Source organism: Protopterus annectens, chromosome 1.part1 (genome assembly GCF_019279795.1).
Source record: "Protopterus annectens isolate FY-2018-M chromosome 1.part1, PAN1.0, whole genome shotgun sequence".
NCBI lineage: Eukaryota > Metazoa > Chordata > Ceratodontiformes > Protopteridae > Protopterus > Protopterus annectens.
Genome location: NC_056726.1, coordinates 1,622,753,318 through 1,622,779,946, shown reverse-complemented (window position 1 = coordinate 1,622,779,946; position 26,629 = coordinate 1,622,753,318). Strand labels below are relative to the sequence as shown.

The following is a 26,629-nucleotide window of genomic DNA, read 5'->3' as shown; positions in this document are numbered from 1 at the left end:
ATTTAAAAATGTATTTGAGGAAAATTTTCAGTTAGTATTTCGCCTCACAGCAAGAGGTTCCCCGGTTCGATTTTCGGCTGGGCTGCCTTCTGTGCAGAGTCTGCATGTCCTCCCTGTGGTCGCGTGGGTTTCCTCTGGGTGCTCCGGTTTCCTCCCACATCCCAAAGACATGCAGTAGGTGAATTGGACACTCTAAATTGGCCCTAGGTGTGCGTGTGTGTGTGCCTTCTGTGGAAGGTTGGGCGCCGAGCTGGCAACTCGACACCATAAAACTCCACTGCCGATCATGAGCGGACAGATGATCCACTGTGGCTACCCCTAACCAGGAAAAGCCGAAAGAAGAAGAAGAAAGATTTGAAGGGAAAGGCACAGGAATAAACAAACGTACAAATTTGCAAAGGGCAAGTGGTTTTAACCCGCCATTACATCCCCAGTTAAGAAACTTGGAAATTAACATTGAACATGAGCTAAGGAACAAATTGAATAAGTACAGGTTTCCTCCAAATTTGACACACAGTGAGAAATATACCATATATGAGTTAAAAGAAAACAAACAAGTGAGAGTTATGAGGCCAGAAAAGGGAGGAAGGATAGTTATCATGAATAACATTATGTATGAGGCTAAGATGTTGGAAAATTTGCAGGTTGATATGAAATATAGAGAGGTATCCTACAATCATATCAATATAGCCTATAAGAAGATATACATGGCATTAAATGATTTATTGCTAGAAGGTTTTATTGATAAAAAATTATTTGAATTTTTATACAATCCTCAGCCAAGGGTCCCATCAATTTTCGGGAAAGCGAAAATTCATTAGAATATTCATGACCCACCCCTCCGACCTATAGTAGCAGCTGAAGGTTCAGCCCACTACTTTTATAGCTAAATATTTAGATACAAAATTAAAAAATCTGGCCATGGAAAATGATATCATTTTAAAAGGTTCATGGGACTTTCTGAGAAACATTACTCAAGAAATATACAATGAAGATGCAATGTAATTTACTATTGACATAGTAGATTTGTTTGGATCGATTCCTCACAATATAGGAACAGAATGGATGGAGGAATATCTGAGAGAAGAAGCATGCATGAGTAATGATGAAATGCACATTTGTTCTGTACTTATGGAACTAGTACTAGAGAATAATTTTATTTATTTTCAAGGAGAGTTTTATCAACAGGTCAGTGGTGTAGCTATGGGTGCCAGGTGTGGCCCTATGTATGCTAATCTGGTCCTACTAATGTGGGAAAAGAAATACACTTTAAATAGTAAATACCGAGAATGTTGGATGTTGTACAAATGTTTTTTGGACGATAGTTATTTTTTGGAAAGGAACATTTCAGTTATTCCTGGAGTTTTACCAATACATAACTGAGTCCACTGAATTTCTAAGATTTACATATAATATAGGACACAAGGAGAAAGATTATTTAGATGTCACCATATATAAGAAAGAGGACAAATATAATTTGAAAGTGTTTAGAAAGAAAACTTATTCTAATTCCATTTTTCACTTTGGTAGTGCTCACCCCTATCATCAGAAGAAAGCTATAATCAAGGGCCAGTTTGTAAGAATAAGTAGAATGACATCAAATGAGAAAGAATTTATGAAGGAATGTAATAATTTAAGTAATATGTTTACTGAGCGAGCTTACCCTTTGATTATTCAAATTAAGAATGAAGTTATACAAGAAAGAACGAATAGATTTGCACCTATTTTAGGTGTTAAAGAATCAAATATGGGGGTTACATTTAACGACAAAAAAGAAAGAGAAGATGGTGAAGACACATTTAGTTCAGCATTTATTATGGATTATAGTGGTGACTCTAAAATAATTTGTCAAGTCATTGAACAGGAATGGACTAAGTTTAGTAAATTGACAGATTTAAAGTTGAAATTTGATACACCTTTCAAGTGTGTTTATAGCAGAGGGTTTAATATAAAAGCCATATTGAAAAGTCAATATCAAAACAAAAGAACTACAAATAAATGTAGATTGGGGACCTTTAAATGTGGCAGATGTACCCAATGTCCCTATATATATAAAATAAAGAGTCTATTAGTTTAGCCTCCAGGAACAAGACTATTACAGCGAAACAATATAGCAGTTGTGAACGTATGGGCGTGATATATTTAGCTTTGTGTACGTGTCAAGCGTTTTGCATAGGTAAAACAGAGAGAAAATTAAAAAGAAGAATATACGAACATTTAAATGCTATACGTACAGAGAATATTAGCAGCGCCTTATACAAACACAGTACACAATGTGACATGGTGAACTACAAGTTTTTATACTTGAAGAAATTCCTAAAGATGTGAGGGGTGGTATGTGGGAAACAAAAATTGAGTACAGGGAATTATACTGGCAAATTTACTTGGAGGCCAGCAGATTCTCTGGGTTAAATGATGCAGTTTCCCTAGCCTCAGTTCTTAAATTAAGGGCACCTAGGCTGTAACAATAAAAAGGATTAATAACATGCTTTTATTCATGCTAAAAGGCATTAACAGTATTTTAATCTATTAGTTAAGCCGCGGTGGTGCAGTGGTAGTGTTGTTGCCTCACATTAAGAGGTTCTCTCATTCGATTCTCAGCTGAAGCGCCTTGTTTGTGGAGTCTGCATGTCCTCCCCGTGGTCGAGTGGTGTTAGAAAGACATGCGTGAATGGGTGTGCCTTCGTTGAAGGTTGGGCGTCGGGCTGGCACCTCAGCACCATAAAAATCTACTGCCAATCATTAGCAGACTGGAGTTCCGTTGTGTCGACCCCTAAACAGGAAAAGCCGAAAGAAGACCAATAGTTTATTCATTGTTTTTTAAACTAGTTATTAATATTACCACTAGAGGGAGCTACATTAAAGAAAGAATGATATGTCATTTTACTTATTTATTTTATAACAGTATTTGATTAAGGTTTATGAATTCATTACATTTTATTAATAGCATAGATAGATTGTTATAGAGATATCTATAATGTATAAATTAAATAATGTATGTTATATTAAATTTGATTAAATTATATATAAATTTTAAAGCATAGAATTTTAATACATGTAATGGTTTTTATTGGGTGATTTGAAATAGGTGAGGGTATATAAGGGGATTGATGTCTTGTGATATTATCTGATGAAGTAAGAGACAAAAACGTATTGTGGATGCTGCTATCATTAACGTGACTTGGAGATCCTGTATTGCTGCATTAAAACTGTTCCGGGAAGATTTTGCCTGCTTGTGCTTATTTGGTGACCATCGTAGTGCTGAAGAATTGGTTTTGGTTTTGTACGGCCATTTTTTCTTCATTTTTGGTGTTTGTTTCTTAAAATGCTCCCTCTTAATAACAAAATGTGGACCTTTTGATTTAAAAAAAACTTTTAAAATGATTCTGTTTATTACATTTGTGTCATTGCTAACCAAAAGCTAAACTTTTTTCCCTTTCAGATTCATGGATTCCACAACAGTTATGACAGTTGGTAATGAAAGTAGGTTGGGCCCCTTGCTTTGAGTTTGCTGACTCACTTTTATGCTTCACTGAGACTGTATGAACTCTTGAATTTGCTGGAAAGTTCTGGGGTTTACCAGTGAGTGCTGCAGGGGCTACAGTTGCTGCTTTGTGCTTGGGCCTGTTTCTTTTAATAATGTGCATACTATCAACATGAGCTTTATCACTGCACCTTCCAGAGCTATTTTCATTTGTAAGCATATTTCTGTGCTTTTCTGTAAGCTCGTATATCTGACAAATATCAATGGCCTTATTCAAAGTTATATCACTGTGATGAAGCAAAATCTTTCTCACAGCATCATCTTTTATACCACACACAAGTCTGTCCTTTATCAACTCATCCCTTAAGTCACCAAATCTGCACGTTTTAGCTTTATTACTCAGGTCAGTCATATATACTGCAAAAGTTTCACCAGGCTTTTGAGCCCTTGTTAAAATAAGTGCCTTGCCTTTCCATTGTAACATTTGTCTGGGGTTACACATTTCTCTAAATGGGCCCTCCCTTTACTCAGCCGGTACAACAGTATGATGGTTTTCCCCTTCTTCTGTATAGATAGCAGGTGCATACACAAATGAACATTCCCTTTCTGTGGCTTCTGACCCAGCTAAATTAAGTAGAATAAATGCCTTTGTATGGCCATCTTTATCAGAAAATGCAGCCTGCATGCTCACACACTCTCCAGTTCTCAACAATATTACTGTCAAACACAAGTGCACTGGGTTTTCGAAATCCACCTGCCATGGTCACAAAGTATGCACAAACACACTGAAAATATGGCCCTTGTTATTATGTATTAACAAACAGTTCTGTGAGCTTGTAGCAACATTTGAATACTCAATAAACTCTTTGAAATACTGCACTTTGCGAAATATGCTCTGCAATGGCTGTAATCTGTGAAATATGCCTTGTAATGGCTGTACTTTGCGAAATAACTTTACTATAATACTGCATAAACATGCAAACACTTTATACACTTCTGATAGCTCAGATAGCATTGCTTAATATGAAAAATACATGCTTTGCAAAAATGCAGTCGTTTCCCCTTACTTTATTAATTTATGCAATTCGGACTTTATTTCAAACATTTTCTGTAGTAATTTAATATTTTTATCAATGTCGTGCATATCTGTTTATGTGAATATCATTTAGAATGTTCTCTGTACCTCGTCTCATATTATGTGAAACAGAAATAGTGCTGATCAAGTTTTAATAAATGAAATTTGTTTTGATATGATTTGTGAAGTCAGCACATTTTAGGGATGATTCACTGCTGTATATTCCGCCAGCCCCAAGCAAGTGCCTTAAGTTGTTTTGACCAAGCAGCCTTTAACTTTATGGCCTTTAGATATGCCTCTTCTGACACCATGTCATTCATTCGTCTCTAGCAAATAAAAGAAGAAGGCCGGAGTTTTTGTTTAGATGCTTTAATACATAGAAACACATCAATATGGATAGCAGTAGCATCAAATGTGGATGAATTAATTAACAGACAGATCATACATAACATACATGCTTACATCTCAACAGCTAACTGCAACATGGCAGTCTAGCTTGCACGTGCTCAGTATTTATACAGTTGTTCAATCCCTTGGATAGCTTCTTAAAGGTATATACACACATATTAATCTACAGCTGCATTACAAAGAAGAAACTTAATTTCTTCAGGTTTTTATATCTAGTATTACCCTTTCAATCACTACCCAATGTTAATGACTGTAAGGAGGACAGTCATACATAGAACAACTGAAAAACTGACTGCTTAATCTGAGAGAAAGAGCTAGGTCATGTGGAGCCTTGTGCAGTTCTCCAGACTAGCACTTCCTTGACATGAACTTAAAAAACCTTCTTCATAAAGTTAAGAAACACAAAACAAAACAAATGTCTTCTGTACAGTGCTAGAATACAGGCATCTTCTTCTTCTTTCGGCTTTTCCCAGTTAGGGGTCGCCACAGCGGATCACCGTCCGCTCATGATTGGCAGTGGAGTTTTACAGTGTCAAGTTGCCAGCCCGATGCCCAACCTTCCACAGAAGGCACACACATGCTCACACTCATGCCTAGGGCCAATTTAGTGTGTCCAATCCACCTACAGCATGTCTTTGAGATGTGGGAGGAAACCGGAGCACCCGGAGAAAACCCACGTGACCACAGGGAGGACATGCAGACTCCGCACAGAAGGCACCCCAGCCAAGAATCGAACCGGAGAATCTCTTGCTGTGAGGCGGCAATGCTAACCGCTGCACCACCGTGGCCGCCCTGCTAGAATACAGGCATCATGAGCTGGAAATTCTCATAGGCTTATTTATCTGGTGCAAAAATAGCACAGGATTTTAGATTACTTCTTCTTTCGGCTTTTCCCAGTTAGGGGTCGCCACAGTGGATCACCTTGTCCGCCCATGATTGGCAGTGGAGTTTTACGATGTCGAGTTGCCAGCCCGCCACCCAACCTTACACAGAAGGCACACACACGCACACACTCACACCTAGATTTTAGATTACAAAAGGAGTAAAAGCATATTTCAGAAATACAGATCTGGAGCTGCAGCTTCATCAGCCCCATTGTTAATCTGCTTCTAGTACTGTAACTTTAGGATTCTTGATGGTACAACCATAACAAGTACACTGCTACAGTTACTACCACACACTGCACTTATGAATGCAGTCTTGAATGCAGTATTGGCATTTATTTATGAAACTACAATATCTTTGTGGATTCATAAATGAATGCTGGTACACTTATGTCAATCAACATCTGCTGATTGCCCCGCACTGCCCACTGCTTACAACTGGGGCATCCACCAGATTCACTCTGCCCTAGTTATAGATGTATTTTCCAGTGTGCCATGGATCCCACGTCAGCACCACTGTGTGGTACAGACTTACAGTACTACAGCCACTGCCCTCCCATCCAATGGATAACTTCCTAATCCTCTGTAACTTCACTTATGAACAAGAACCCCCAGATACCTGACCTACTTAACATAAAGTAGGTGTCCATCCACCCTCTTCATACCCACAGATAGCGATACTTACTTGTCTGGTAGAGAACCATGAACTTTGATTTAGTGGAGTTAAATTCTGTCTAGCCACTTCACATTCAGCAGTAGTCCTCTTCAGAGCAAACTAGAGGTCACAGTCTGTAAAAGGCAAGCAGCCAGTGCCATCTGTGAAAGGTATGAGGACAGTGCCATCTGTGAAAGACAAGAGGACAGTGCCATCTGTGAAAGTTAAGAGGACAGTGCCATCTGGGAAAGACAAGAGGACAGTGCCAACTGTGAAAGATAAGAGGATAGTGCCATCTGGGAAAGTCAAGAGGGCAGTGCCATGTGTGAAAGGTAAGAGGACAGTGCCATCTGTGAAAGACAAGAGGACAATGCCATCTGTGAAAGGTAAGACGACAATGCCGAAAGGTAAGAGGACAATGCCATCTGTGAAAGGTAAGAGGATAGTGCCATCTGTTAGCAGCAGAAATACAAACTACCTGTTCCCAAAGTGGATACTCTGCAGGAACTACAATCATTGTAATATCCTTACCATGAAAAATACGAATGGGAAGTCAGAGAAGGCACACTTTTTATGGATTCCTTTAGCTACCTTGAACATACTTGTCTTATCAATTGGTACACAGATATAATGTGTGCTCCCCATTACAAGGAATGACTGAGAAACAGCAGTTCTGCTGGATAAATTGATATGGTGAGAAGAAAATATATTGAAACAGAAAATGTAAATGCTGAAACCATAAGAATGTCTGTTAAATTTAATAAATCCTAAAAGTCATAATACAGAAGCATACAACTTTATTACAATACTCAAATAAAAAGAACAGCTACATAACACGTGCACTCAGTTCACTCCACAACAAGTACAAATATGACTTTGTCATTGCCCATGTTGATGTGAATGACCTGAGACATACCTCCCTGGACTACATGAAAAGAGACATGGAGGAGATCTCCGATCTTGTAACCCAGGCAGGCATGAGCCTAGCCCTGAGTAGCATCCTGTCATCACCCAGAATGATACCATAGTACAAGGACAAAATTATTGATTTCAACAATTTGCTAAGGTTCTATTGTCATTCTAAGTGAATCCAGTATCTGTCTGCCTGGGATGACATGATCGACAGACCACAATGCTTTGCCAGAGATGGCCTGCACCTGTCGCCCTTGGGATTCTGGATACTGGCTAAGGCTCTTGACACCCCTAGTGCCTTTTTTAGGCAAGGTTCAAATGACAAAACCACCACCATAACAGGTACAAGTAAAATCGGAAGGTAATGCTACTCAATGCTAGAAGTCTAAACCTCAAAATGCACTCACTCGAGGCACACCTTAAAATGGAGAACATCGACATCTGTGCAGTGACAGAGACCTGGTTCAAGGCTCCAGAGAGCACCCCTGCATTACCAGACTATAATTCATACCACACCTTTCGGCCACCTAACCTGGACCAAAACACTAAAGGAGGAGGCATGTCCATATTCATTAAGGATATCCACACCTCCAGGCTAGTTGCTGAGCATAATGCATCTGAGATTATCCAAGTGCAACTAACTCTGGGCAAGACCACAATCCAAATTGTAGCTTGCTACAGATCCCCCACCATGCCCCAGGATCCCCACTCCTCATTTCTTGATACACTGGAAAATATTAGGGTACAGCCCAACACCCTAATAATGGGCGATTTCAACTACCCCACCATTAAATGGGAAAACTACTCATGTACCAACACTTTTGCTCAACGTTTTCTGGAATTCATAAATTCCAATGCCTTGGATCAACTTATCTACACCCCCACCAGGGGCAGCAATATCCTAGACCTGGTCATTACCAACATGGGCAACTGGTGATCCACACCAGAGGTCAATTCCTTGTTGGTCAGATCCGACCACAAGCTAATCACCCTAGACAGCCACATCCTGCCCCCACTCCCCATTAGGGAAACCACCATAAAAGATTTCTCCAATGCCAACTTCACGTTTTTCAAGACAGAAGTGGCAAACTTCACGACACCCATGCAGACAGACAATAGAGGTACGACTGTAGAATACTGCACAAATGCACTTTATAAGCACTTAGACGAGTGCATGGATCATGCTATCCCTAACAGAACCAAGATGCTATCCCCAAAAAAAAGGAAGCCAATCTGGTGGTCCCCTGCCATAAACAAACTCTACAACATAAGAAAGAAACTGTTACAAGAAAGAGTGAAATCCCATGATTGGAGGAACTCCCTGGTCAGCCTCAGTAAGAAGCTGAGATCCCTCATAAAATCCTCCAAAGCTAGTTACAAAAACAAAATTGCCACTGATTCTAAAGACAACCACAAAGCATTCTATAGCTATGTCAAGAATCTCAATGGCAACACTCAAATCTGATCTGAGTTACAGCACAATCGCACTAAATATACAGAACCAACTGATATTGCCAACATCCTGGCAGATAGGTTCAGTGCTAACTTTACCCCCCTCTCACCCCCTAAAGGTCCCATCTCTATTACGGAAGAATGCAAAGTTCCTGTAATCATGGCTGCACAGGTAAAACCACACTCTCCAAAGCCAAGAACACAGCATCCATGGGACCTGATAACATCCCAGGCTGCATTCAACACGAACTACAGAATGAACTGGAACCCCTCCTAAGTACCATGTTCAATCATAGCCTTACCTCAGGCTTTGTACCCACTGAATTTCACACAGTGACAGTTATCCCACTCCACAAAGGGGGAGCCACCATGGACCCCGGGAACTACTGTCCCATTAGCCTGACGAGTCTGGTCTGTTGGCCATGGAATGTATCATCATGGAACTTATAAACAAAGACATTGGTAAACTCCAAACTCTGGACTCCACCCAGTTCGGAATTGTAAAAGGCAGATCATGTCTCCTAAACCTGATAGACTTCTTTGAAGCAGTCACCAAGCCGTAAACAAGGGTAATGTGGTTCTCACAGCCTATCTAGATCCCACCAAGGCTTTTGACACCATCCCTCACTCTGGAATTATAGATAAACTCACTAAACTAGGAATAAATCCCTATATCACAAGATGGGTTGTCAAATGGCTCACTGACAGAACCCACACTGTGAAAGTAGCAGACTCCAAATCCAACTTCAGACCAGTGACAAGTGGAGTACCACAGGGTTCAGTCCTGGGTCCTCTCCTGTTTGGTATCTACTTCTCTGAAGTACAGGCTAATACAGAAGGTCTTTGGCTAATGAAGTTTGCAGATAGCTGCAAACTAGGAGCCATAATCAAAACTCCTAATGGTGTAGACATCCTACAAAAGGGCCTCACTGAGACAGATGCCTGGTGTTAAAGCCACGGCCTCATGCTCAATGCCAAAAAGTGCATTGTCATCCCCTTTGGTAAAATCTCAGTACCTCTACTTAACACCGAAAGTATGATAAGAGATCTTGGGACACAGGTGGACAGTAGTCTCTCCTTTGATAATCACATCACCACAGTAGTCAGGAAATCCTTCTACATGGCAAACATCATCACAAAAGGTTTCTCATCAAGGAAAAAAAGAGGTCATTGTTCCCCCTACTCATCAATCATTAGACCCATTATAGAGTACAATGCCCTTTTTGGTATGTACCTCACAAGACATCTACAACAACTGGAAAGGCTACAGAAAAAACTCACAAAGAGGATTACTGGCCTCAAACAGATGCCCTACTCAGACCGTCTCAAAAAACTCCAGCTTTACTCCGTTGCATATCGCTTACTCAGAGGCGATCGCTGCCTAACATACAAAACTATGTCAAACCCAGAGCTGTTGGACATGCTCCACTTAAAGAAATCCCAATCCCACCAAGCTACATGCTCTCGGGACCTAGACCTTGTCACCATAATAAACAGAACATGCTGGAGGGATAGATTCCTGTCCCAGAGACTTCCAATACTCAGGAACAAACTACATATCTATATAAAACAAAGCTCCTCATTAGCACTCTTCAAGAAAAATCTTGATGATTGGATGGGAAATAGGAAGTTCACCTACAATTATCCATGATATGTGGCTGAAGTGGCACATGCAGACAGTATAGGTAACCTCCTCTGACTACATCTGATTTCTGTACAGGTGCATACACCTGCACAGCCAGGATGTAGTCCATACTACTCCTTCTGAATAACAGGTTTGTCTTTTACAAGAATCTTCCTTTCCAGCACCTTGGACGAGTCCTTCCAAAGGAGTGTGAGAAATGTGATCCATGTAAAACTGGGACAGTTTCCTGTCTCTCATTCAGAAAAGACTATTCCAGTCTGGGAATATGGAGATACTGTTTTATTTTCCATGTCTTCCATGCACCACTAGAAAGGCTTATTAGCCACTGTACCCCAGCCATGTCCAGCACCTTCAACTTTGCTGGTCAGAGCTCATCTACTCCTACAACCTTGCAATAGGAAAACTATTTAAATGGTGAAGTGACCTCATCTACAGATATGGATCTAGTCTTATGAATTGTTTCTGCCACTGCATTTTGCTATTTAATAGTATGCATTCATCATTTTTAGCTGTTTGTATTATCACTTCATGATACATTTCACTCTGGCTGTAGCTTTTTCTGGAGACTCATTTCAGATGGAGACTTTAATTTAACCTATTTTTAGTAATAAATAAGTAGCTCATAGCATGTGCAGTGAATCACAAGAAAATGAGCCTCTGCAATAATTATTCACTATTTAAGTGAAGAATGCTGGTACACAGGTGTGATGTGCTACCTTTTAATTTGCTACCATGGGGTTTACAATAGAAACCACTTAAGGTTTCAAACATTAGTCCTTTGTTAGGAGTAAAGAATGGCTAATGTTAGTCTGAAAACTTAAATAGCTGTATTATAAAGCTTTTGTTGATCAACAAAAAATGTATAACAATTCTCCATTGTTCTTTTTAATGTATTTACTTAAACATCATGTTCAGAGTGGTGAAATGGAATTCTGCATCTATGGTCATGGCTGTTCAATAGCTGTTTTAATCCTATTTTCAGAAAAAAATGCGTATTTATATGAAAAATAAGACATTTAAAGCAGCTCATCAGCAGATGTTGTGCTAATGCCATTTGAGGTATGCTCCTGTGAAGGATGTTAACTTATGGTGAGGATCTGGGTGCAAAAGCCTTACAATCTCAGTTGCTACAAATGTTCATGGGGAAAAAGTATTTGTTAAATTTGTTCAGTGACTGCTAAAATATAATTATTTCAAATGACTAAACTTCTTTTGTGTATGTGCAACAGCTGTTTTAGTGCTTGATTTTCAACCTATTAGCAGGCATAATCTGCAGTAGCTGTTTGGTGTGAGTCTTATACATAGGATTCGTTTGAGAAGCCACAAGTGAAATTACATCTCATTAAATTATTTTATTTTGTCAATAGTAATTGTAGCTTGTATAAGTTCATTGCTGCAGTTCCAAGTCTTTTTTTGGAGGACATTCTTTTTTGATCTTCAGCTTACAGTTGCGTGGGGTACCATTCTGGAGAATGCCCGGAGCACCAGATGACCTAGCTACAGCTCTGTTTTGTATATCCTCTAGTGTCCTCCAAATAAGGAAACGGAGAGGAAGCCATAAATGGATGAAACAGGCTAACTGGAGAGGAAGCCATAAACATATTGTTTGTTTAATGTGTATACAGACTGATCTCAAGAAGCTATATGCTGTTAACAAACTACTTTGGGCAGTCCTCATTTTGAATCTGTCGGCTTCTATTTATCAGTTGTGTGACTGAGTAAGGTCATCTGAGCTAGGTCATCTGGTGTTCTGGGCCTGGGCTGAATCTGACAAAAGTTGATGTGGATCAGCGCTCTATGCTGCTAAAATAATGCAAAATGGACAAAACAGTTGTAATTGAAGTAAGTGGCAATGCTAATATACATATATAGTGTTTGCATGAATAAACAGTTGTAGTGTTATTGGCAGAACATTCCGCATTCACAGTCAGCCTCAAATTGTAAATGCATTGCTAATAAACAATGTCAGTAATCTTACACAGCCTGATCAGACAAACAAGAATGCTCCAAATGCCTTTGATGTAACTTTAATCTCTTTCAGATTAAATCATGTATACATCAATATGAATATTAAAAGTCTTCATCAAACAAAACACAGTATGTATTCACAATCTGCAACAGAAAGCTAAATAATGTCCATCTGTGTCTACAACTGAATGAAACAAGTCAGTCAAAATCTCATCTGGATGACAAAATAATTATTAACATTTTTTTCAGGGGCTGAAGCTCCTTAACACTCCCATCCCATTAATTATACTAACTCCATTCTTGTACAACTGAAGAGAAAACTTAAAAGCCCATAAATACCACTCACTGCTGAGGTATTAGTAGAAAATGAATCAGGAGTGACTGTCCAGACAAACAACAGACACTGAGTTCTAATTTATTAAATTGTACTGGGTGAGTTGTAAACGTATTCCATTTAGTTGCAACCAAGGGTAAGGAAACGATGCATGCATCATTTTTTAGATTGTAATGGAAAATTGTGAATAATTCTGTACTGCTAGCATACACTTCAGTGTTCTACTCATGATTTTCAATGACATAATCATTTTTAATTCACGAATATAAAAGATATAACATAGCACTAATTTCATAATATTATTAATATGGAAATAAAAATATGCTGTGGTGTTACCTGCTCCAATAATTCTTTCAATTTTAATACTCGAATTATCAAGTTCTTTGGCAAACAAATGGACAGCTTGCATGATGTCCTCGCATGTTTCAGGGTCAATATAAGTTCTTCTAGTTGGTACTTTAACTGCAAAATAAATAAAATAAAATACAATAAAATAAATGTTTAGCTAAAGTATTGCAGAATTACATAAAAGTACACTTATAGAAATATAATGTTAGGACATTGGCCGTTTTAGATATATATATATATATATATATATATATATTTATATATATATATATATATATATATATATATATATATATATATATATATATATATATATTATATATATGTGTGTGTGTGTGTGTGGGGGTGTGTATGTACGCACACACACACTGTTATGAGAACAATCAAAATAAGCAGTTTATTAAAAAATAGTTCAGTGTCAGGGCAGTTCAAGTGATGCTGTCACTAAACAAAATTACATCAGCACACTGCTTTTGTCTGCAAATTTACTAATCCTTAATCCAAATGTTTAGGAGTGAATGACTTTACATTCTATTTTTAAGATGCAAGGTCTTAGGTAATTGAAAGGCTGTGTTTTTCTTAGCAACATGAGACAGGTTTAAAACAAAAAAAAACTGACTGTAATAGTTCCCATTATGTAATGTAATGAAATCTAAAGTCAAGATTCCCTCAAAACTTTTTATTTGATTCAAATATCACCTATTGCCAAGCATATCTATCAGTAATGTGATAATCTTAAATATAACTGTGATTGTAGGCTGAACAAGAGTGAGCCTCATGAGGTTATTACTGCATAAAATGGATACACAGGTGATTATCTCTCTATACAATGGGTAAACATGAAATTACCACTGTATACAATGGATGCACATGAGATTATCACCTCAAACAATGGTTAAACATGAGATTATCATCACATAGAATGGATACACATGATATTATCACCGCATACAATGGATACACTTTAGATTATCACCTCAAACAATGGTTAAACATGAGATTATCACCCTATAGAACGGGTAAACATGAGATTATCGCTGCATGCAATGGATGCACATGAGATTATCACCTCAAATGCTGGTTAAACATGAGAGTATCACCACATACAATGGATACACATTAGATTATCATTGCATATGATGGATGCACATGCGATTATCACCTCATACGATGGATACATACTTTGTTCTTGAAAATATATTTAAATAGGCAATACAGTATTAGTGAAGAAGTTGCTTTCCTAATAAAAGTGTGCTTACTATAGAAATATGCAAATTGCAAGCACATCCATTTAGGTCTTTTTGATTAACCGATTTACACTAAAGGCACCTTTCTTATACTTCCTTTTAACATACGTGTATCCTATTATCATAGCATGACATTTTTGGACCATATTCCTGAGCAATACAATTGTTTTATAAGCTGCTGTGCACAGAGATATTAATCATCACTTATCCATTGTTATTATAAGTTCATTTTATAACACAATAACTTAACAGTGTGGTAACAAGAAAAATTAACAAGGAAAAAACAAATAAACTACATACACTGTCCATAACAATTTAAAAAAGTAATATACATAGGAGAATACTTAATATTTAGCTAACAGATTAGACAATTTTGTCCAAGCAATTAAATGATGAGTTATGTTGTTAGTCTTTGCTTATATAGTAGCAATCTCATTCTTACAAATGTATTTCACAAGATGAATAAACTCAGCTTTAAAGACAGGAGTAGATTGGAATTTACAATTTTTAGTAACAATTTTCCTTACTATAGTGAGGATAGATCATAGTTAAAATGCTTGTTTTTTAGGAATGACTTCAAGAACAGGGACATAAAGGATGAGGGAGTCAGAAATTATACAGCTGTCATTCCACAGAACTTTACAAAGATATTTAAAGTCTAGCCAACATGGGAAAATTATTTTGCAATTAGCAACCACATATATCCGGTCAGCATCAGGGGTGTCCACATCTCCAGCATTTCATTTCATCTTTCCTGTACATTATCGCTAGTCTATGTGAAGTGAAAAGCATCTATGTAAACATTTCCATGTGTATACATGGCAGAATAGGGAAGATGTGCATTCCTTCACTGGCTGTAAACAAGGATTTTTTTTTATCTTTTTCGGAGAATACTTGTTTATTAGCTTCACTTGAATAATTCCAAAAAGAAACACCCGTTTTGCTAAAATCATTTCTGAGAATTTTATAATTAACAGATATGTAGGAAGTGTTCTTGGGTGAGCTATTAATAATTGTTGAGATAAAATCCAAGATTTTTAAGTTACTCTTATTGTATGCCTCTAATGAGGGTACAAGCTTAGTATATATACAATCTTTACAAGTTTGGATGTCCAGCCAATTGCAATTTTGCAAACTATATCTGCTGATCAAATAGTCTGCAGAACTTATTTTATTAGCTGAGAGAAATTAATTCCAATGTAATAAGTCAGCCTTCTTAAATTCTAATGTTTTCTGTGTATTAAAAGATATCAGACATTCATGTGTATGAAACATAATTATTAATAAATTCTTAATTAATTCATCAGAAAACATAAGCTTTTTAAACACAGAAATATTTGGTTTGCAAGAGGTGTAAGAAAAAGTTTTGGCCTTTCACTTTGAATGTATATTTTAAAATCCATATAAAGATGTTTGTATGTATTTGAGTATATTGTTCAAGCAATGTCCTATTACTATTAAGAAGTAAGGTTTCATGTACTGATTTCCAATATGATGTATAAGAAGTATTATTCCAAAGCAACACCCTGTTAATAAATGCGGAGTTTAAATAAAAATCAATATTTGGAAACCCTATACTTCTTCATCCCAGCTTATGGTATACCAGAGAAGAAAAATTCTTGTTTTTTGAGATACCAAAGTAAGTTAAGTAATAAGTTATAAATTTTTCTGTTTAATTTTGACAGGTGGGAGAATTATTAGAGTTTGGCCAATGGATAGGATTTTAGGTAACAGTATCATTTTGATTAAAGTTAGTCTGTCTTCAATTGTGAAGAAGAGTCTGTTTCAACTGTCGATTAGACTAGTAATTGAGTTTATAAGTTGTTGGTAATTAGATGTGAGTGATTTTTTTTTTATAATTAGATTCAATAATGATACCTAGATATTTAATATGCAATGCCCTCCCAGTTTATCTCTCTTTTTGATTTAAGTTTCATAGTAACAATTTTATTCAGTAGAAGTGCCTGAGTTTTGTTGTAATAGAATTTTAGACCAGAGATGTTCGCTAAGAAGTCTAGATTATGTAATAAGTGATCTACTGAATTTTCAATATCATTAGAAGTTATTAATAGGTCAGCAGCAAGCAGTTGCATCTTGGGGGATAATTTGTCTGACACTTTATATCTTTTACTTTTGTCATTATTTCTAACATAATTTGAAATAGGCTCAATAGCCAAGGCAAAAAGTAATGGGGAGACAGGGCATGCCTGTTTAGTGCCTCTTAATATTTTGAATGGGCTAGATAGATAATATCCAATCTTTACATCGGCTATGGGCTTTTCATATAGTTTTTTTTAATTAATCCTATAAAGTTTGAGGAGAAATTGTAGTTTTGCAGAGCTTTAAACAGATATGGCCAACTTAGGGTATTGAAAGCTTTATCTATATCAAGGCTTAACATAGAAAGCTCCTTTTTTCTTGTTTGCTAAGTGTATTAAGGACAGCAATCTAATTACATTTTCTTGCACATTTCTGAATTTTTGATAAACCTTGTTTGGTCTTTATGAATTAATATTGAAAGAATATTATTTAATCTGTCTTCTAAGATAGACATGAATATCTTGTAATCAATCTTAAGCAAAGAAATTGGCCTGTATGATGTGCAAAGGTTGGGCTCTTTATTTGGTTTTACGATGGGAGAGATAATAGAATATTTCCATGAAGGAGGGAAGGTTGCTGTAGTTTTAGCTTCTTGGAGTGCATTGAGTAAGATTTTCAAGATGTCATCAAGTAAGAGTTTGTAAAATTTTGGAATTATGCCATCCAGCTCTGATGCCTTTTTTGTCTTAAGATTTTTAATTTGTTCCTTTAATTCTTTAAAGGAAAGGGGTTTATTTGTGCTAATACTATTATATTTGAATAATGTCTTTTGAATATTATTAGCAAAAGAGATGCCTATACTTTTGTTATCTCTTGTAGATGAGTTATTAATATTCTTGTTTTTTTTTTTAAACATAATCGGATATTAGATCTGTAACTTTGATAGTCTGATTATTACTAATGTATACTATTTCTTTTATATGACTTTTTCATTTAAATGTTTAGATCTAATGGCAATCCTGTGCGTACTCTTAGGATTAATTGAGAAGGATTGTAATCTGATTTTTTCCAAATTTTTGGATATTTTATGCTGCATGATATCCTGATATTCCTTGTTCAGTTTATATATGTCAGCTAATGCAGATTTGTCATTTGCTGTAAGTTTTAGTTTCAGTTCATCAATTTCTTTTTGTATGTCTACCACTTTATGTCACTTTTTCCTTTTATTTATATACCAGCTTTTGACATGACCATGTAAGACTGCCTTTAAAGAGTCCCATAAGATGATATCTGAAACTTCTCCGTTATTACTGATGTCTAGGTAAAGCTTTATTTCATCTAGAAGCCATTCTTTAAATACTTGTACTGTTTCTAGATAAACAGGTAGTCTTTGGCAGAAGTTTAAGGGGTCAATATTAAGTGCTACATTGAAGGTGATAGCATTGTGGTCAGACTTAATCATAACCAAAATCTAATAATATAAAGAGAAGGTACATACAAGAAGAAATATGTATAGGTTATAAAAGAAATATATATAAATCCATGAAATGAGTGATTGATTTTATACCATTTCGCTAATGCTATACCATGTATATAAGGAGATAAAAGTATGCAATAGTAGTTTGCAGTTGGATACGATTTTGATTTACTTGAATTTTGAGTACTATATAAGTTAGCATTGTTGTGGAAAAGATAATAGGAGAGAAAAATGTTACGTTACCTTCTGTGTATGATTCCACATTATTTAGAAGGGAAAAAACAAAAACTTGCATGAAACATGGAGTTATGTATAATAATTTGTCTCAAAAGTAACACAGTAAGCCTTTTTGTCTACTGCAGTGATTAAATACTATGCCACTAAGACTAAAACTTAAAGGGAAAGCATACACATGAATATAAAAGAAATATATATATATATATATATATATATATATATATATATATAGATATATATATATATATATATATATATATATATATATATATATATATATATATATATATATATATAATATCTATATATCCTTTAGGATAGAAAGGGAACACAAAAAAATCGCTGTCCAAGATCTATTATTGTAAAATTTATCTCCACTCAAGACAAAGACCTCGTTTTAAGAACTGCCTGTCCCCTTATTCCACTAAAAATTGTTGACCAAACTATAAGGTTTGACAACAACGTTTCACCCCTTGTAATGTCCAAAAGAACACATCTGGCCCTCTAATAAAATCATTAAAAAATGAAGGAATCAAAGCACAACTCATATTCCCAGCATGAATAAGACTATCCCTGCCAGAAGGAAATAAATCTTTTGACTCTCTTGGAAGAAGCATCCACGTTTGTCCAAAAAAAGAACCTTTTAAATAAACCTGAACCCATGAATTCTTCAATGAAATTAAAAAGTCAAGCTTCAGAAAATGAGTGGACTATTAAAGAAAAAAAAATGTTTCAGTTTTAAAATCTATAGAAAGTAGTAACTGACTGTGGTTTACATGGCAGCATATGTGTGTGTGTGTGTGTGTGTGTGTGTGTGTGTGTGTGTGTGTGTGTGTGTGTGTGTGTGTGTGTGTGTGTGTGCATGCGTGAGGGTGGCACACCTGTGGATTCTGTGGTGGTGGCCCTTTTGGCAGTTTAATCCTAGAAGGGAGAAAAGGCAACACAGAGGATAAATCAGACTTTACCATTGGAGATAAGGATGTCAGTATATTTGGTACTGGCACTTTGTGCCAGGAGGCTGGGGGTGAAATCTGAGTGATCACCTCAGTGGTGTGTTCACTGCTCTGGAAAGTGAGTTATGTGAAGGAGATGATACAGTGATAAGAGAGAGAGACAGAGAGAGGAACAGCTTTGAATTCCATTCATGACAACAGAAGAGTTCAGTAAAAAGAGAGCTTGCAGGGAGAATGTACATATGGTGACTTAGAAGAAAGGTTACAAGGATAAGACCCATTCAAACTTATTTAGAACTGAGTGACTGAGTTGGTGAAAGAATGCACAAATTTAGACATCAGATCACCCCCCCGCCCCACACACACACACACACACACACACACACACACACACACACACACACACACACACACACACACACACACACACACACACACACACACAAAGGATAGGAAGATCATAAAATTCCCTGAAGGCCAAATACTTTATTATATTTTTTATCTGTTTGTTAACTAGGTAAACCCACTGAATACACATGTCCCTTTTCAGGGTCAACCTTGGAGCATTGTCTAGTTAATTGACTTGCTCAGAAACATACAATGGACAAAGGGATGTGCAAGAAAATGAACTCTATGTCTTTTAGTTACAGGAAGCAAATTATTAATAATCCTTCATGTTAAATACATAAGTTCTTGCATGAGATATCTTAACTGCAAAATCATTTCATTGCTACCAGACAAAGGTACGAGTTAGCAATTATACAGCTGGACAGAAGGGCCTGATACTTGCTAGGCAAAGAGTAGAGGAAGACTTTTCCTGGGACATTTGTTAGCAGAGAATGAGTTTGTTACATTTCAGATGGATAGGAGCTGTTGCTAATTTAGCATACCAGCAAGTATGGCAAGAACATATTTTATTTGTTTATTTTGTTTTTGCAGGGTGACGGAGATGGCAATCTGCTTTTAAAAGGATACTATGAAAGGCTTTGGTAATGGTGGTTAACAGGTTTCCCTAGTATGTCTAATTCCTACAGGTACTCAAATGGGAAGAAGAGGATTTTTGAGATTTGTGGCTCCAACAGGTTTAGTCTATGAACATGCAGTAGAGAGAGGTAATGAGTAGAAAATGGCGCATTCCAGAGAAAGGGTTCAGTAGAGTGAGCGTGCTATAAATGGCACATGCCATGCAGAAGGGTATCCACCTTGTTTACAGGTACAAGTAATTCTATGTGTAGGGTGGCAGGCATCAGTGTAATGGGAAGTGGACGCAAGGATGCCAAAAGAGCCGGTTTTCTTTAAAAGAAATAGAGCAGTACAGAAGAGTGTGGGGGAGCCTGGCATGGGTGCACTGCCCACAGGATTTTTTGCACGGGGGTGCAAACCCAGAGGCTAGAGCTCCAGGGTATATCTGTTTATGTGTGGATAACCAAGAAGCCCTGCTGTATTCCACAATATAGTACAGAAATTGACAGTGTCTCTGTGGATTTTATAGTGCTATGAACCTCAACAGAACTGCAATATTGAACTCATTCATGTAAATATTATAACGTTTCTGGGTAACTGTAATTTTTAAAAACAAAAACTGAACATACTATATTGTTGTAAGTTTAGGCCTATGACTTAAAGTTTGAAGCTGGCTTAGTATTTTTCCTTATTCATTTATATTCCTTGATATTGTTTAATACAGTCAGTCTAGGGAATAGAGAAGCCAGAATCCTTCCTAGCATTCACATGCACTGTGTGGTAAACATGAACCAGCAAGCATAAAACAGACAACTGGTAGAGAAGCCACTGATCCAACCCAGAACACCGCCTCCACTACTGCACTTCATTATGAACAACATTCATCATTTTGAGTTTTAAAAAGTCCATTCTGTTCCACACAGAAAGGGCCTTTACTGTTAATAATCCGTAAGTAATATCAAATCCAGAGCCGTATCATGGTCAAATGGGGCCCTAATCAGGATAATGGATTGGGGCCCCCCATACACATCCCCCAATAGGCATTCCAGAGTCCCATTACTTGGCTGTTTCTTCCCAGTTACCATAAACACTGTTAAAACCTTTTAGTGTGCATACTGTTTCCTGCTTTACTTCTACAATGATTATTTGGATTTAATTTAAAACTGTTATTTCAGTTTTTATAGGACAAGCACTGATAGATATTTGTTAAATAAAGCAAAACAGTCTAACAAAGAAAACAGCCTTAGCATTAAAACTTCTTTGCTCTTGAAACTCTTATTCATTGAAACAGCATGCATCTGTCCAGTGGCGCATAATGTTTACTTTTGGGCTGTTTTCAAATCATAGGCCCCTTGCACACATTTTAGGACCATGCATGCATGCATGCATGTGTTCTTTGATTCACCTTATTGATTGCATTAAATTATATTCCCTGTATAATACAGTGTCACTTGTTACAGCGTGCTTTAAATTTGTAGTTTTAAACATTTTTCCAGTAAGTAATGAAATGTAAGAACCAATAATGACAAAAATTGCCCAAATTCAGAACATTTCATCAATAAAAGTCTAATCAAACTTCTGTTATTACAATCCATCAATATTAGCCAATATGCATCATCTCTACAGACGTAAAACTCATCTGAATAATTTAACATTAAATATATCTATAACTAATGAAGGGTTGCTGCTAGCAAACAACTTTACATTTCAGTCTTTCATCTGCAAATTCAGTGCTTGCTGTCCTTGAATAAATTACTTATGCTACATTAAAAAAACAGTAAGCTGGTAATATTGCACTTGAGAATGGATGGTAAACAGATAACAGGTTCATAGTTACTAGGCATCTCCTCCAAAGGCAGACATATTCAGGACTGCAGCACTCCACCCACCCTTAAAGTTCAACACAGTGTCAGTAATCCATCAACATGCTGTGGGAGTAGAAACCACAGCCTTCAGCATCAAAAGCAAGCATGCTACCTGTTGTGTTATTAACAACATTTTTAAACTTGTTAGCACAATAGTGATATTTGCTTAACAACAGTTGTAAATTGTAAACAGACTTGGCATAAGCAGCATTAAACCTCTCTTAACTCTGAAGCTCTCAATTCCTTATACAATGCACTTGACACTCAGTTCCTTGCAAAATGCAACCTCTCAACTTTGTAGCACAAGAAATCTGGATAAAGCCAAAATTAATGGGGGGTACAAAGGCCCAAAATGAGGGACAAATTTTAAATATTGCATATATAATCTTAGAAAGTTGCTAGAATAAAAGGTTTTGTGTTACCATGCATTTTCTGAAGGATACGAAGACTGCAACTTAAATGGCTGTCATTATTTACTGAATTCAGTGCTCACTGATTCACCAGAAAACCACAAGTTTTATGTGGAACAGACCTTAAATATGAGGCAAAAATCTGGACATTTGAGAGCTATGCACTCAAGTCCTTGAAACTCAATTCATTTTAAACTTGGTGGTTGGGGTAGAGGATTCAAGCTCTTATTTCCTGTAAGTAAGGTACAGGATTTGAACGTGACCAAATTAACTAACCACCAGTTATCCCGAAATGGGGCATTTTTTTTTTTGACTGCAAAGGCTCAAATGACAAACCTACCTCCCTAGAAAACACAAGTGGAAAAAAACTAAGAGTAATGCTGCTCAATGCCAGAAGTCTAAACCTCAAGATGCACCTCAAGCCCTCCTCAGTATGGAGAACATCGATGTCTGTGCAGTGACTGAAACCTGGTTCAAGGCTCCTGAGAGCACCCCAGCACTATCAGGTTTTACCTCATATCATGCTTTCCGGCCCCAAAACTTGGACCGAACCACAAAAGGAGGGGGGGTATCCATATTCATCAAAGATACCCACACCTCCAGGTTAGTGGCAACGCACGAAGCATCGGAGACCATCCAGGTGCAACTAACCATAGGCAAAACTGCCTTACAGTTTGTAGCATGCTACAGACCACCCTCTTAAACTCAGGAACCCCACACAGCCTTCCTGAAGACACTGGAGAGTATGAATGTCTATCCAAATACCATCATATTGGGAGACTTCAACTACCCAAACATAGACTGGGAACATTACTCAAGCCCCAGCACCCTAGCCCAAAGGTTCCTAGAATTCATAAACTCAAATGCAATGGAACAACTGGTCACCATTCCCACAAGAGGAGACAATATACTAGACCTGATCATCACAAACATGGGAACAAAATGCTCCACACCGGAAGCATATCCCTCTTTGGTAAGATCAGACCATAAATTAATCTCACTGGAAATCCACATCCCGCCCCCACCCCCTGCACAAAAGACCACAGTGAAGAACTTCTCAAAAGCCAACTTCACACTTCTTAAGACTGAAGTGGTATCCTTCAAGGCCCCTGGGCCAGGGGAAACCACAACCCACACTGCTGGATCCTTTGCAAATGCCTTCTACGGGCACCTTCAAGAATGCATGGATCATGCAATCCCAAATAAAACCAAGACCCATTCCCCCAAAGGCAGGTGCCCAGTCTGGTGGACCCCAGCCATAAACAAACTCTACAACAGGAGGAGGAAGCTACTACATGACAGAGCAAAATCCCTAAAAGGGAAGGCATCTCTGATCAGTACAAGCAAAAAACTACGATCACTCATAAAATCATCCAAGGCCAACTTTGAGAGAAAAATCGCAAAAGACACAAAAGACAATCACAAGGCCTTCTTTAACTATGTTAGAAACCTGGGTGGAAACTCCCAGATATGCCCAGAGTTAGTCCAAAATGACACAAAATACACTGAACCCACTGACATTGCCAACATTCTGGCAGACAGGTTCAGTGCAAATTTCTCCTCCCTCCCCAAAAGGAGAAATAACTATCCCAGCAGAGTGTAGCCTCCCTAACATCTCAGATGCCCAAGTGAGAGCCGCCCTCTCTAAAGCTAAAAACACAGCATCAATGGGACTGGACGGTGTCCCGGGCTGTGTGCTACATGAACTCCAAGAGGAACTAAACCCACACATAAGGCTGCTGTTTAATCTTAGCCTTACTACAGGATACGTACCCAAAGAGTGGCGTACGGCAACAGTGGTCCCACTTCACAAAGGCGGTGCTTCTATGGACCCTGGAAATTACCGCCCCATAAGCTTGATGAGCCTGGTCTGCAAAGCTATGGAGAGGATCATTATGGATCTCATAAACAAAGACATTGGGGACCTACAGACATTGGATCCTACCCAATTTGGCTTTGTCAAAGGCAGATCCTGCCTTTTGAACTTGATCGACTTTTTTGAAACAGTCACTAAGGCCATTGATGAGGGTAAGGCAGTTCACACAGCCTGCCTTGACCTTGCAAAAGCCTTTGACACAATACCCCACTCGGGCATCATAGACAAACTCACCAGCTTAAATGTAAACCCATATGTCACAAGATGGGTTGCAAACTGGCTCAAGGACAGAACCCACAGGGTCAGAGTTGCTGGAGCTATGTCAGACTCTAAGCCAGTCACAAGCGGTGTCCCACAGGGCTCAGTCCTGGGACCCCTCTTGTTCGGCATTTATTTTTCCGAGGTACAGGCAAACACAGGAGGATTGTGGCTGACAAAGTTCGCAGATGACTGCAAACTGGGTGCCATAACTGATACTCCAGCGGACACAAACATCCTTCAGAGAGGCCTCATAGAAATGGATAATTGGTGCCAGAGCCATGGCCTTAAGCTGAACACCAAAAAATGTATAGTCATACCCTTTGGGAAAAACAAGGTACCCACAAATTACCACATAGGCGGTAATCCATTAAGTACGGAAGAGGTAATCAGGGACCTAGGGACCCAGGTTGACAGTAACCTCTCATTTGACACTCACATTGCCAAAGTGGTTAGGAAGACCTTCTATATTGCCCACCTTATCATGAAGGGTTTCACATCTAGATCAATAGAGGTCATTGTGCCCCTGTACTCTTCTCTTATCAGGCCAATGATTGAGTACAATGCCCCATGTGGGATGTATCTTACCCGACATCTGCAGCAGTTGGAAAGACCCCAAAAGTTCCTCACCAAGAGGATAAAGGGTCTTAGACACATGTCATATGCTGCCCGACTGAAAAAACTCCATCTCTATTCAGTCGCATACCGCCTACTCAGAGGTGATCTGTGCCTGACGTACAAGGCCATGTCCAATCCAGAATTAATGGACATGCTCCACCTCAGTAGATCCAAATCCACCAGAGCCACGAGAGCAAGAGACTTAAACCTCAACACAGAAATAAATAGGACGTGCTGGAGGGACAGATTCATAACCCAGAGGCTCCCTACACTCTGGAACAGAATCCCAATCCATGTTAGGCAGAGCCCCTCACTAACTCTATTCAAGAGAAATCTTGACGAGTGGATGGGAGATCGTAGGTTTACCCCGGGGGTCATCTCTGTGTCACTACTAGACAGAGGCACAGGAAACTAAACCCTAAAAGGGCGTAGTATTCTCATCCTAAGGGGTGGTGAAAGCCACACACACACTGGCTAGGCTTATAAATGCCCTAGGGCAGATAGCCTAGTATGAACCTATGAACCTATGAAGACACTCAACATGCAATAAATATAATGCAGGCTATGTTTGACATGTACACCCATGTTGTGAGCACCCATGACCCTTATGTTCCACACCACTCAGGACTGCCATATTAGCCAGCCTTGCAATTGGTTTGACCCCTAAATAGACATGTGGTAAGGGATTTTCTTGGTTTTCATTTTCTCTTCCCTTCAAAAGGAGAACCCCTTCCCTTCAGTCAGTCACACCCTTTAATCCAGTACTCATTCACAAGGACTGTTGATTAAACCCCAGTCATCTGCCTAATGGAAGATTGCTTTCCACCAGTGAAAGTAGATGTACACCTGAAAATATTACAAGTTGGTCATTGAAATTATTCTCACTTAGTATGACTAACTGAAAATTATGGCTGTGTTATAATATGCATATAGGGAATTATTAAGCACTAAGCTAAATTAACGAATAAAGCTAAATGCTATACATGCATTACACCTTGTTTGGGGAACAACTGTATATAAGCAATTTAATACAGTGCAGATTTAATTTTCAAAAGTCAGAGATAGCATCTATTACCCTGTGCTGTTAACTGTTTTAATGATGTTTTACTATAAGCCACACTGTAAGAATTTTATAAGGCAGCGACTGGAGGCAGCTGAACTAATGTCATGATTTTTTCTGAAAATGAGAAGGATAAGTAATGTTAAAAAGAAGCCCTGACTGCACGAAATGAGGTAGTACATTTTTGTTCCGAAAAAAATATTAGTAACAGTCCATTTTGAACAGCAAAGAATGTAAATTAATATGCAAATGAGCTCATCAATTTAAATCTAGCTTTTTATTTTTGATTCTTTCACAATATTTTTAGAAATTGTTCTCAATGCAATACTGTTGTATAAGTAAAAAAAAATCTTACTCATTATGGGGTTACACCACTAACTCTCACTAGAGTGAAGTAAAATATTTTTAAGTCAAGCTATACCAGCAACATATTGGAGTGATCAGTTACATTTAAAGCAAT

General features: G+C 37.8%; 1 protein-coding gene across 1 annotated transcript in view; it reads right to left on the bottom strand.

Moving 5' to 3' along the window:
• LOC122816569 (ephrin type-A receptor 7-like) overlaps nucleotides 1-26,629 on the bottom strand; it is a 2,140,039-nt gene that overhangs the window by 499,906 nt on the left and 1,613,504 nt on the right. Inside the window, exon 8 of the mRNA XM_044089436.1 lies at nucleotides 13,154-13,279. Within this exon, the coding sequence (XP_043945371.1) occupies nucleotides 13,154-13,279 (126 nt within the window). The remainder of the gene's footprint in view (nucleotides 1-13,153; nucleotides 13,280-26,629) is intronic.